The 14,031-nt window shown below is 46.0% G+C and overlaps 2 protein-coding genes and 1 non-coding gene across 3 annotated transcripts in view; 2 read left to right on the top strand and 1 right to left on the bottom strand.

The window, feature by feature from the left end:
• Window positions 1-14,031, bottom strand: part of LOC126026058 (interferon alpha/beta receptor 1-like) — an 88,304-nt gene that overhangs the window by 2,136 nt on the left and 72,137 nt on the right. The window lies entirely within an intron of this gene.
• Window positions 1-14,031, top strand: part of IFNAR2 (interferon alpha and beta receptor subunit 2) — a 44,450-nt gene that overhangs the window by 28,033 nt on the left and 2,386 nt on the right. Inside the window, exons 5-8 of the mRNA XM_049785563.1 lie at window positions 1,522-1,691; window positions 5,459-5,613; window positions 6,882-7,035; window positions 11,371-11,501. Coding sequence (XP_049641520.1) covers window positions 1,522-1,691; window positions 5,459-5,613; window positions 6,882-7,035; window positions 11,371-11,501 — 610 coding nt within the window. The remainder of the gene's footprint in view (window positions 1-1,521; window positions 1,692-5,458; window positions 5,614-6,881; window positions 7,036-11,370; window positions 11,502-14,031) is intronic.
• LOC126026995 (small nucleolar RNA SNORA51) lies at window positions 2,363-2,495 on the top strand. The gene has a single exon (XR_007502175.1). It is a non-coding gene; the product is annotated as a small nucleolar RNA SNORA51 (small nucleolar RNA).

Below are 14,031 nucleotides of genomic sequence, written 5' to 3'. Positions count from 1 at the left end.
CCAGGCTCTGGGGATCAAATGGGTTGCTGGGGAATGAAGCCAGGTTGGATGCATTGCCAGGCAAATACTCTTCCCATTGTGCTATTGATCAGGCCTCTCACATCACAAATATTTATTGAACTAACTACTCTCAGGCCTGGCGTCCAGCCCTGAGGCCCATCCCTGCCCCCATTGGAACAGGCCTTATGAGAGGAGACAGTGACCCAGACAGAAAATAGAGATATAAGGAAGCTTGTGTATAAAATGAAAAAGATGCAGCTGGAGCAGTGGTGCAAATCGTAGGGTATCTGCCTTGCATGTGCTAACCAAGGATGGACCAAGGTTTGATCCCCAGTATTCCCATATGGTCCCCCAAGCCAGAAACGATTTTTTTTTTTTTTTTTGGTTTTTGGGCCACACCCAGTGTTGCTCAGGGGTTACTCCTGGCTGTCTGCTCAGAAATAGCTCCTGGCAGGCACGGGGGACCATATGGGACACCGGGATTTGAACCAACCACCTTTGGTCCTGGATTGGCTGCTTGCAAGGCAAATGCCGCTGTGCTATCTCTCCGGGCCCACCAGAAGCGATTTCTGAGCGCATAGCCAGGAGTAACCCCTGAGTGTCACCAGGTGTGGCCCAAAAAGCAAAATAAATAAATCAAATGAAAAAGACAGAAAGAAAGCCTTGGATGAGAGCAGATGGATAGGACAGGAAAGGTATTCTGTCCTTATTTTATTTTATTTATTGAGGATGGGGTGGGTCCCACGTGGCAGAGCTCAGAGCTCTTGGCTCTACTTAGTGGACCATATGTGGTAAAGGGTCAGTGGGGTGTATGTCCAGTTCTCTAAGGGAGGTTGCATTTTATTTTTAACTTTTGTTTTGCCACACCCAGTGACACTCAGGTGTTATGGCACTGCACTCAGTGATCACTCCTGGAAGGCTTGGAAACCATATGGGTTGTTGGCAATAGAACCTGAGTACATACTGGGTCAACCACTTGCAAAGCAAATGCCCTACCTGTTGTGCTATCACTCTGGTGATATTTTATCACCAGATAAAAAAAGTGATATTTTATTACTTTTAAACAATTATTAGTTTGGTTTTGAGTCCATACCCAATGATGTTAATGGGTTACTCCTAGCCCTGCTTTTAGGGATCACTACTGGTGGTGTTTGGAGGACCATATGTAGTGCCAGGGATCAAATCTGGGTTGGCCACTTGCAAGGCAAGCACCTATGCTCCTATACAAAATTGCAAGTTATTTTTTTTCTCTTTTTGGATTTTTGAGATACTCTGTGCTCTGTGCTCAGGGATTACTCCTGGAGGTGCTCAGGGTACCTTATGAAAACCTGGGATTGAGCCCAGGTTGGCCATATACACTGTGAATGCCCTACCCTCTGATGTTGCAAGATAAAGAAGCCCTTCAGACAGAGTGGAGCAGAGCCACAGAGAAATAAAGAATTAGGGTGGCCCCTGCCCCTCACCGTAGGCTTTTAGCATGTCAGCATTTAAGGTTCTTCCCATTTCTTTTCCTCGTCCCAGTAAAAACAAAGCCATGAAGATGGTAGAGAATTGTGTCCAAATCACAAAGCCCTTCTGTGACCTGACGGACGAGTGGCAAGAACTGGGCGAAACCTACATCCTCAGCGTTGTTGGGTCCCGAGGGAACAGGACCCTGAGGTGCATGGGTGACATCCAGCTGACCAACAACAGTGAGTCCAGCCCGCTGCTCTTATTCTTCCTCTTCATCTCCTAAATCACTACAGCATGCTGTGCTACACATTAGAATTATTTCTTTCGTTTTGTTTTGTTTGGGGTTTGGTTTGTTGGTTTCAGGTTTGGGAACTATACCCAGCAATGCTCAGGGGTCACTCCTGGCAGGTTTGGGGGACTAGGAGCCATGCCAGGGATTAAGTTTGGATCAACCATATGCAAGGCAGGTGTGCTGCCCACTATGATATATCTCTGGCTCCTGCCTGAAATCAAAAGGGTTCCACAGAAGACTCAGAATTAGAGGCCAAGGAGACTCAGGTGCATTGCTGGGGTTAAGAAAGGACTTGGGTGGGGCCGGCGAGGTGGCGCTAGAGGTAAGGTGTCTGTCTTGCAAGCGCTAGCCAAGGAAAGGACCACAGTTCGATCCCCCGGCGTCCCATATGGTCCCCCCAAGCCAGGGGCAATTTCTGAGCTCGTAGCCAGGAGTAACCGTAACCCCTGAGCATCAAAAGGGTGTGGCTGGAAAAACCAAAAAAAAAAAAAAAAGAAAGGACATGGAAATGTTGCACTGGTGAAGGATTTTATATATGTGTGTGTGTGTGTGTGTGTGTGTGTGTGTGTATGTATGTAGATAGATAGATAGATTAAAAAATAAAAAAAGAAAAGATAAGGCCTCCCAATTCTTACCACAGGCTGTGTTCTTTACACTGACTGTATAGAAAGAGGAGCTACAGTAAATGCACCCCATATACACCTCAACCCAGGCCCTTTGCCTGGTCTGTATTGTGAATTGGAGGACAACAAAAAAAAAAAAAAAGAAAGAAAGAGGGCCCGGAGAGATAGCACAGTGGTGTTTGCCTTGCAAGCAGCCGATCCAGAACCTAAGGTGGTTGGTTCGAATCCTGTGTCCCATATGGTCCCCCGGGCCTGCCAGGAGCTATTTCTGAGCAGACAGCCAGGAGTAACCCCTGAGCACCGCTGGGTGTGGCCCAAAAACCAAAAAAAAAGAAAGAAAGAAAGAAAGAAAGGACAGAACTAAATGTCCAAAGACAAAGAGTCAACAGCAATGAAATCAGGAGACCCTGGGGCTGGAGAGATAGCATGGAGGTAAGGCATTTGATTTGCATGCAGAAGGTCATTGGTTCGAATTCCGGCATCCCATTTGGTCCCCCATGCCCGCCAGGAGCGATTTCTGAGCGTGGAGCCAGGAGTAACCCCCGAGCACTGCATTTTTCTTAAAGTAAGGAGAACAAGAGGAAATGAACAGCAGGAGAGGAAGAGAGAGAGGGAGAAAAGGAAGAGGGAGATAGAGAGGAAAGGAGGGAGACAGGGAAAGCGATAAAGAGAGGGAGAGAAAGAGGGAGAGAGAAAAGGAAAAGAGGGGGGGCGGTGTGGTGGTGCTAGAGGTAAGGTGTCTGCCTTGCCAGTGCTAGCCTAGGACGGACTGCGGTTCGATCCCCCAGTGCCCCATATGGTCCCCCAAGCCAGGAGCGACTTCTGAGCGCATAGCCAGGAGTAACCCCTGAGCATCACCGGGTATGGCCAAAAAAACAAAGAAGAAGAGAGGGAAAGAGAGGAGAAGAGATGAAGATAGAGGAAGAGGAGACCCAAATTTTAACAACCAAAATTAAGGACGGGCCTGTTATGCTGGCAGGCTGGGGTGGGGAGTGGTGGCATGGGATGGACTCCAGGAACTTGGATGGACAGAGCTTGACACTGGGGATAGGATTGGTGCTGAAACATTGTATGTCTAAAACTCAACTATAAAAAACTTGGTAAATCTCAATGATTTAAATAAATCATTAACAAAGAAAAGAATTAGGGGGCCTCCCCCTTCCTGGCTCAGAAGCAATGAAGTATTCACTGTGCTAGTCTGAGACCCTACTGTCTCTGCAGATGGTCAGAAGATTAGGCCTTTGGAGGCACCCAGAAATAAATCTCTGACATTTGCCTCATAGCCAGATGGGATATGGGGTGCAGAGTTCAGAGGCTGATATCAAACTATCAAAGTTTCTGGATGCTGTGGGTCCTTTCTCCCTCCCGGCCCCTGCTTGTGGCACTGGCTCACTGTGATCTCTTGTACCCTGTTTCCCAGACAGAGGTTTGGTCTCAAGCTCCCTATGGAAAGCACGGAGGTATGGATCGGTTCTACAGAATCATAGCAGCTGAGAAGGTGGACTGGAGCATGTGCTTGGCATGCAGCCCTTGTTCCCTTCTCAGCACTGCCTGTTCCTCAGAGCACAGCCAGGAGGGAGTTCCTCTGAGCACTGAGTCAGGAGTAGCCCCTGGAGCAATGTGCTTGGACACCGTTTTAGTGGTAGTAGTTGTTTTTATAAAGGAGTCTGGCAGTAAGTGTCAAGAATTCTAGCAAGCTCCTTCTCTGAGTCACATTTCTTCTTCAGCAAATTGTCCTGAAGAAGTTACCAAGGGCCACTGCAGAGATTTTGTTCTTAGCACACCCTGTAGTACATAGACTAAATCCTGAGCAGTCTAGATGTTCAGAACAACGAAAACACTCAGTGGCACATGAGACATTTTGTGTACTAGAATTTGCCATGGAAAATGTTGGTGAGCAGAAATCAGCTGCCTGTGTGTAAAAAGGCAGAAAGAAGCCCTTTAAGTTTTATGGGCCATGGGACAGCTCAGCTGGAGCGACAGTGCAGCAAGAGGGCATTTGCCTTGCACACAGATGACCCAGTTTCGATCCTCGACATCCCATAGGGTCGCCCAAGTGCCGAGTATGGCCCAGTAAACAAACAGATAAAACATTTTGTGTCCCGCACCCCGTTTCCCAGTGATTACAACCTCTGGAAAACGAAGATGGAGCTGGGGGTGGGGGCACAGCGCTTGCATGTGATGGTTGTACTGCATCCTTGGCTCAACTCCTGAGTGCCATATTATTGCCCCCAAACACTGTGAGGACATCAGTCTTGAGCACGGAGCTAGGATTAGGCCCTGAGCATTACCAAATGTAAGCCAATCATTCCCCACCCCCAAAGATAATAATAAATGAAAGACTAGTATCAGGACAAAGACCAAATTCAGGGCTAGAGCATGTGCTTGTGAGGTCCTGGGTTCATCTATGACACAGGAGAAATGTCCAGAATTTACAAACTAATTAGGAGTCCAATGCCCCTCCCTGCCCTTGATGAAAACATAGTGCATGAATATGCTCATAAAATAAGTTAAATGAAGTTATATGCCCTGTAAAATAGTGCAAATAAGTAGGATTTCATCTAAGTTTAGATCTACACATATGGTGTGTGTGTATGTGCTTATACACACTAGTGCAGGTTATATGTATGTATCAATAAATACAGTGATATGTTTTGACTGTTGGTCAAAGATGATTGACTCCACTCGGGGACAGTTACCTTCCTATATGATCTGTACTTTCTTTCTATTATAACAAGAAGTGGTCTTTTCAGTGCCACTGCTTTTACATCTGCCTCATATAAATCTCATATAAACACAGGCAACACAGGCACTGAACTCAGTAACAGATCGAGGAGCCAGAGAGAGAGAGCTCAGTGGGTAGTGGGCTGGAACACATGTTTTGCATGAAATAGTTTTGGGCTTGTTTCCTGACACTGCCATAGTCCTCCAGCCAATGCCAGGAGCAACCCCTGAGCACCACCAAATATCAGCCAGAATCCAAAACCAAAATAACAGGACAAATCAAGAAGGTGGTTTTATCAGGGCCATGAGACGGCCTTTTTGCAATCATGGGGTGTACTTCTGACTTTTGACTGTGTTTTCTAAACAGTGTATTTGGAACCCCCCAAGTTTGAGATCCGTGGCTTCCTGGACCATATTGAAGTCATCATTCACTTTCCGCTGCATGTCTCCAGGATCATAGAAGAATTACTGATTAACATTCCCCTTGTCATTGAAGAGCAGTCAGAAGCGATGGTCAAGAGGGTATGTGGTCATGAGGTCTCTGGATTTGGTGGTTGTTGTTATTTTTAAAAGACATTTTAAAGATTTGAGCAATTGAAGCTCAAGGTTCTTGGTCTGTATGATCTGATGTTAGATCCAAATCTCCAACACTTTCTTTTGGTTTTGGGGCCACACTGGTGGCACTCGGGTTACTCCTGGGAAGCTCAGGGGACCATTTGGGATGCTATGGATCAAACCCAGGTCAGCCACGTGCAAGGCAAATGCCCAACCTCCTTTGCTATTGCTCTGGCCTTCCAACACTTGACTCTACCCAGCACTGATACTTTTACAGAATAAAAGGCAGGGTTTAGGGACAGAGAGAAACAAGAAGGGACTATGGTATACACAGGGAGCAAAAGCAAATTGTAGCATGCTAAGGTGAGATTTCCTACTCCACCCCCTATCAAAGAGGCTAAAAGGTGAGATCACCCAGAAAAGACATCCGGAGAGAAAGCGCTAAAAATTCCTCCAAGTAATTGAGGAGGAAACAAAATAGCCAACAAGATGGGAGAGAAGTAACCAACATGGTAGGAGGAAAAGTAGGTGAATGTGATCTCTAAGAGCTTCCAGGAGAGAATGATCTGAATCCACTACATCAATGGACCAGCTAGGGAAAAGTATCCAGTATCCAGAGTCAGTACTTTGATTGTTTTTTTGTTTTTTTGTTTTTTTCGGGGTGGGGGGAGGAGAGCAGATTTTTGGTACATGTCTGGCACTCAGGGGTCACTCCTGGCTTTATACTCAGAAATTACTCCTGGCAGGCTCAGAGAACCAGATGGGATTCCGGGGATCAAACCTGGGTCATCTGCATGCAAATGCCCTACGAGCTGGTGCTGTGCTATCTCTCCAGCCCCTGTTTTGTCTTTTTATAAGGTCTTACCTGGCAGTGCTCAGGAGTTGCACTTGGCTTGTGCCTTATTTCCAACCCAGGACCACTCTAACTTAGATTCTTTCATTTATTGGGTTTTTTGATTTGGGGCCACCCTGGCTATGCTTAGGGTTTACTCCTGGCTCTGCACACAGTGGCCACTCCTGGCAGGGTCAAGCAACCCTATGGGATGCTGGGGATCGATCGCTGACTAAACCCAGGTCGAGTATGAACAAGGCAAATGTTTTCCCCACCAGACTGTCTCTCTAGCCTTCCTCTGTTATTTTCTCTTCCTGTTTAAGATTTGAAGACAAGCCTCCAGAGCCTTTGAGTTAAATGCTCACCCTGTCTTAATTGATTTGATGCTTATTTATTTTCACAGTATAAGCCCAAAATCCATGGGAACAACGTTGGAAATTTCTCTTACATCATCGACAAGTTAATCCCAAACATGAACTACTGCATCTCGGTTTATTTTGAACGCAGGAACCCCGATCTGGCATCAGCCGTTCAGTGTACCCTCCTTCATGAGCCAGGTATGACTACTTTTGAAATGGCAGGTTTTTGCTTTAAATTGGGAAACACTTGAAGAATCTGAAAGCCCTGGTTGGCACTGGAAGAGATGGCACCGAATCCAGGCATTTGGTACTGCCATGAGTGACCTCTGAGCACCGTCAGATGTGGCCTTTAAAAGGCTCTTTTTAAGGAGCCGGAGCAATAGCACAGCAATAGGGCGTTTGCCTTGCATGCGACTGACCCGGGATGGACCCAGGTTTGATCCCCAGCATCCCATATGGTCCCCTGAGCCTACCAGGAGTGATTTCTGAGGGCTGAACCATGAGTAACCCCTGAGCACCGCCGGGTATGGCTCAAAAATGAAAAACGAAAAAAGGCTCTTTATAAAATGTCTGAAAGTTGTGCATTTTCTGCCTCAGAGTCCCCCCCACTCCCCATCACAGGTGCAGAGCTGATTTTGGTTCATTGTTGGGCTGTCAGTTACATCCATGGGCTTGCCTTAGAGCTGGTGAGACGGTCCAGGGGTGTTGAGCATATACTTTTTGTGCTGGTGGTCAGTCTCTGAACAACAGGTCCCCAGAGCACTGCCAGGAGTGACTCCTGAGAATTTACCAGGAGTAGCCCTCCAGTTTCTGCTGGGTGTGACCCAAACAAGCCAAACAAGCCAAAACCAAACAAGCCAAAAGAGACGCTCCTGAGGCCAGTGAGATAGTACAGTGGGAAAGGTGATTGCCTTGCACGCGGTTAACCTAGGTTTGATTCTTGACATCCCTAAGCATCTCCAGGAGTGATTCCTGATCACAGAGGCAGTAGTAAGCCCTGAGCACCATTGGGTGTTGCCCCAAGATTAAAATCTTCCTGAGGGGCTGAAATGATAGCACAGCAGGAAGGGCATTTGCCTTGCTCACGGCTGACCTAGCTTCAATCCTCGGCATCCCATATGGGCCCCCAGGCCCACCAGGAGTGATCCCTAAGTACAAAACCAGGAGTAAACCCTAAGTGTAGCCAGGTTTGGCCTCAAGCCCAAAAGAAACCAATAAATGAATAAAAGGATCTATGTTGGAGTGGCCCTGGGCTGGAATTGAGGCATGAGGTGAGGATGTTTCTCCCTCCACTGCCCCACAACACCCTCCTCAGTCCCTCCATGAAGTACCAACCCGAACTTTCCAAATCCCATCCTTAAGCAGGTTTCCTGGAGGCTGCCTGGCACAGGCAACACGAATGATGCCCTTGTCTACTGCTAACTGATTCCATCTCTAGGCCCTCTCCTGCCCAGCCAGAAATCAGGGCCAGGGTGGGAACTGAAACCAGTCACAACTTGGTTGTCCTGGCAACCAGCCCATAACCCAAGGGCCTTTCCCCAAACCACAGCCCTCTGAGGGGTAGGGCAGGAAGGGGCTGGTGAGTAAGAAAAGACACCCCTTTTCTTCACCTGTCCTCCTCAGAAAGTGCATTCTAAGGAGCTTGAGAACTGAGACCCTGTGGGCACCTCTTATCCTGAGTCCCAGTTATTTATCTTTATTTTGGGCCACACCCAGGGCAGCAGCATTCAATGTTAACTCCTGGCTCTGCACTCAGAAATTACCCCTGGTTAGGGGATGGAGCGATAGTACAGGGGTAGGGTGTTTGCCTTGCACATGGCCGACCTGGGACAGACCTGGGTTCCATCCTGGGCATCCCATATGGTCCCCCGAGCTTGCCAGGAACGATTTCTTCGTGCAGAGCCAGGAGTAACCCTTGAACACTGCCAGGTGTGGCCCCAAAACAACAACAAATAGAATTTCAAGAGGAAATGAGCAATAAAGTCAAAACAGATATTTAGAAATTCTGAGGGGGGGGAGAGAGAGAGAGAGAGAGAGAGAGAGAGAAATTATGGGGGTGGGGGGTGGGGAGTTATGTATGTCCAAGTTGCTGTTCTAGACGAATCACTGTAGTCCAGGGACATCACTCGGGGTAGAGAAAGAGGATTTGTGTTTGAGACCCTTTGTTTGAACCCTGGCACCAAAAACAGGGAGGAGAAATGAAGGGCAGGGGAGGGAGGGAGGGAGGGAGGGAGGGAGGGAGGGAGGGAGGGAGGGAGGAAGGAAGGAAGGAAGGAAGGAAGGAAGGAAGGAAGGAAGGAAGGAAGGAAGGAAGGAAGGAAGGAAGGAAGGAAGGAAGGAAGAAAAAGGAAGGAAGGGAGAGAGGGAGGGAGGGAGAGATAGAGGGAGAGAGGGAGGTAGAAGGAAAGAAGGAAGGAAGGGAGGGAGGGGGGAGGGAGGGAGGGAGGGAAGAAAGAGAACTCATTTTCCTTTTTCTGGAATGTAAATTATACAAGTAAGAATTTTATGTTAATAAAGATATATAAAAAAAGAATTTTATGTTGTTTCCAGTTTCCCTCCCATTCACCCACCTTCCCACTTGCCTCTGGGGTAGGCATTTTACTTCTCTCTCTCTCTCTCTCTCTCTGACTCCTTTTAGACACTGTGGTTTGCACTATTGTTATTGTTATTGTTATATGCACTATTGCATATCACTTCATCCCTTTTCAGCACGTAGTTCATGTCCAGAGTGATTCGTTTCAACTATCTCTGTCACAGTGGTCCCTTCTCTGCCCTAACTGCACTCCCTGATCTGGGGGCATTGGTAGTAAATGTACACTAGTGAAGGGTGATGTATATTGTAGGACTCAGTCATGAACAATTTTTTAACCACTGTATTTAAATAAAGTAATTATTAAAAAAAAAAAAAGAATTTGGTGCTGTGGGATGTGCTTCTGGCTATGTCTGATTCTGGAACTTTCTTTGGTTAGCTTACCGTCTGCTCACTGACTCTGCATGGAAATGACAGTGAGTTCAGGGGAGCCGGAGAGGTAGCATGGAGGCAAGGTGTTTGCCTTACATGCAGAAGGATGGTGGTTCGAATCCTGGCATCCCATAGGGTCCGCCCTAGAGCCTGCCAGGACCGATTTCTGAGCTTAGAGCCAGGAGTAACCCCTGAATGCTGCTGGGTGTGACCCAAAAACCAAAAACAAAACAAAAAAAAAAGACAGTGAGTTCATGAATCTTCTGAGTAGCTCAGGAAATCTTTAACCATTCAAGGGATAGCATAAATGTTTCCTCCATCTTTTTCTTTCTCTCTTTTCATTTTCTTCTTCTGTATTTTCCTGATGTTGCGGTCTCAGGATTTACATTCACCAAGAACTTTCAAACTTTAAGAGACTCTGATTTCTTCTGAGTTCTGAGGACAAGGGTCATTTTCTGACAAAAGGTTGAGATCACTTATCCACATAGAATTTTGCCAAGAAGCTAAGGAGGGCCTCTTGAACAGGACAGAGCTTTTGCTGAGGAACCCGAAATGGTGAGGTAGCTCAGAACCCCGTGTCAGCTGGACCACCTGCTTCTTTTCAGAGAAATTTCCCTTTTCTACTCCACCTGCCATGCATGATAAATGTAGTTATTCAAGGTGGTGGAAGGTAGGATTTGGTGTATAAGGAGGTGGAAGGGGTGAGGGACAGTGGTAAGGTACTTGCCTCAATTCAGCCAAACCTCATTTCAAACCCTGGCATCCCTGAGCACAGAGTCAAGAATAGCCCCAACACTGAAAGGTGTGGCCCAAACACCCACCCTCACCCACAAATCATCATCAGGTAGTTTTCTTCATCTACATGATTCTAGGACTAATGGCTCCCATCCCGAACAGTGTAGTTATCAACTAGAAGACATTTCACTTTAGGAAATGACATTTGTTGTCAGCCTGTTTTCAGTAGTAGAGCTTTGCTATGTATGATTGCGGCCTAAGTTTGATCCTTAGCACAAGGGAGGGAAGGAGAGAAATGTAACATCTTTGCTTTTGCTGTTTTGTTTGGGGGTGAAGGTGGGGATGGGATGTACTTGGCAATGTTTGGGTCAGTACAGTTCCATAGATCGATCCAGTGTTGGCTACATGTTGGCTTGTGCTCTCTACACCTCTCACTGGTTTTGTTTTTCATGTGTCCTGGGGATACTTGACAATCTTGACAAATCTTGACAAAATATATATTTGGTGGGTGGGGAGGGCCACACCTGGTGGCACTCAGGGGTTACTCCTGGCTCTGCACTGAGAAATCACTCCTGGTGGGCTTGGAGGACCATATGGGATGCTGGGGATTGAATCCAGATTAGCCAGGTGCAAGGCAAATGCTCTCCTTGCTGTGCTATCTCTCTAGCCCCCATTCTTCTATTTTAACCATTATTTATTTCTCCCATCTTCCACACACACACACACACTTTTGCTTACTATCTCCTTCTGTTACCTGAATGCTCATATCTTCCCACCTGCATTCATTTTCCTGGCCAAGATTAGAAATAAAATTCTCCAATTTTTTTCATCAGCAGACTCATCGGACTCTGGCATACTCGGAGGAATCATTTTTCTATTTGTCATGGTAGCCGTCATCACAAGCCTGCTGTTAATTATGAAACGGGCGGGTTATATTTGCTTAAGAAGGGATTTTCCCAAAGTTTTGGTATGTATGGGGTTTTTTTTCTTTTGTTTTGTTTTGATCTTGCTCTGCTTTTATTAGAGACTTGAATAATTGGCACAGAAAATTATGCTTCCTAAAGTGTTTTACCTCTCCAGGTTCTTGGCTACCCTACTAAGTGGATAATTGGTGTATAGTGTTTCCTTTTTTTATACTTTGCCTCCCATTTTTGTTTTTTGATGTTTTGTTTCTTTTTTCTTTTTTTTCTTTTTTGGTAAGTGTGTGTTTGTTTTGTCTGTGGCCACATCCAGCTGTACTCAAGGGCTTTTCCTGGCTCTGCACTCAGAAATTGCTCCTGGCAGGTTAAGGGACCATATGGGATGCCAGGGATCGAACCTGGGTCAGGGCAAGGCACATGGCCTTTCCACTGTGCCATTGCTCCAGCCACCTTCCTGTTTTGAATGCTCATGTCTTATTCTGTCATATTAATACCTCATTTTATACACACGCACACACACACTAATGCTTTGTGTTTTTTTTCTTTGTTTTGGGAACACATCTGGTGGCACTCAGGGGTTACTCCTGGCTCTGTGTTCAGGAATCATTCCTGGCAAGCTCTGGGGACCATTTGGAATGCCACAGATCGAATCCAAGTCAGCTATGTACCTACCTGCTGTGGTACCTCTCTAGCCCTTTGCTTTTTATGGTTTTATATGCAGCTTATCACTTAATTTCAGATTGCTTCAGTGAGCAGATTCATTAAGTGGACTGATCCTGGGAAAAGATTAAAGAAGAGCTGAGGTGGTGGCCCTGAGGGAGAGGAAATGTCTGATTGAGGTCTGGACTGATTCCATCCCTAGAACTGTAAAGAAAGACAAAAGAATTCATTTATGAGACTATTGACAAGATAGACTATATACATAGAAGTATATCCATTCCTCCAAAGTACTATGGATATGACTTAATCGTTTTTTGTTTTGTTTTTTTTTTGTTTTTGGGCCACATCTGGTGGCACTCAGGGATTACTCCTGGCTCTGCGCTCAGAAATTGCTCCTGACAGGCACTGGGGACCATCTGGGATGCCAGGATTTGAACTACCATAGGTCCTGGGTTGGTCCTGGGTTGGATGGTTGCAAGGCAAACACCCTACTGTTGTGCTATCTCTCCAGCCCTGATTTTTTTGTTGTTGTTGCTGTGGGTATGACTTAATTGTTCTGATTTTTTGTTCATTCTGTTTTCATTGTGCCACACCCAGTGATGCTCATGTCTCTGCATTAAGGTGGGTTTTGGGGACCATATGTAATCTTGGGGATCGAATCCAGATAGGACTTGTGCAAAGCAAGTCCTCCCTATGACTCTGGCCCGGCTGTTTTGACTCCTGTTCATTTATCATATGTACAATGTAGGGACCCCATTGTTGCTCTTACTTGTGTTGCTTTTTAGTAAAGCCAGGGCTGGAGAGATAAGCAGGCAAAGTTCTGTTGTTGCATGTGACAGAACTGGATATGGTCCCTAGTGCCCCATAGCATCCCCAACACCACCAGGAGTGGTTTACTTTTATAATAATAATCATTATTATTATTCATAATGACTATTATTAGTGAAACCAGTAATTATTTTTGCTTATTTCCACTTTCACCCCAAGCCTGGATTTCTGAAACCCTTCTCTCCCTCCTCTTCTATTGTCTCTTTAATATATCACATGTCATTATCTCTCTGAGCTCATTTGCCTGATTGATTCTTTGTTTCTTTGTGTTTTTCCCCCTGCAGCTCCAGGGATCAAACCCAGGGCCTCACACGTACAAGGCAAGTGCTCTACTGCTGAGCTCCATCTCTGGCCTCAATTCTAATTTATTTTAGCAACCACAAATTTTATTATCCCTCCATGGTTGATAAAAATCCTCTCTGAGTTTCCTTGCTTTGATTTATATAGATTGAAGGGAAAATTATTATTGGGGGGGGGGGCGAGGAGAAGGATGTACTTGGGGAAAATTCCATTGCAGTAAGTTTTGAACTGAGCTGTTATGTGGGCATCTCAGGAGACATAGCTGGTCTTGTGTCAGCTTTCACCCACTCTGTCATCTCAGGAATAGATATTTTGGATCTCAGCAAAATATCTTGGATCTTTGTTTGGATCAAAGCTTGGATCTTTGTTTCTGATAGTCACCGCTTTCCTCTCAGCCTTTATTCCAACTCTGCCCATCTGCCAGCCATTGCTTTGACCTTGAGTTTTAGGTAAATCCTTTTCCAACTCTTTTCTCAGGCAGCCTCAAGATAGAAAGGTCCCTTCGCAGCACGCTCATCCCTCTTAGATAAAATTCTTCCTGAAATTCCTCCCTGAACTTGCTGTGACACCCTTCTTCCAGGTCTTCTTGGCATTCCACTGATCCCTGAGATGCATCCACATGATATGCCTGTCATTATACCTATATTATAACTAGACCTGTTATGATGTTAATACCAAACTGTGATAGGAGCTTTGGTTTTTTTGTTTTGTTTGGTTTGGTTTGGTTTGGTTTTTCAGGCCACACACGTTTGATGCTCAGGGGTTACTCCTGGCTAAGCGCTCAGAAAT

This window comes from Suncus etruscus, chromosome 13, assembly GCF_024139225.1.
Source record: "Suncus etruscus isolate mSunEtr1 chromosome 13, mSunEtr1.pri.cur, whole genome shotgun sequence".
Taxonomy (NCBI): Eukaryota; Metazoa; Chordata; class Mammalia; order Eulipotyphla; family Soricidae; genus Suncus; species Suncus etruscus.
Note: the sequence above shows the minus strand (reverse complement) of the source record. Positions and strands in the feature narration are given on the sequence as shown.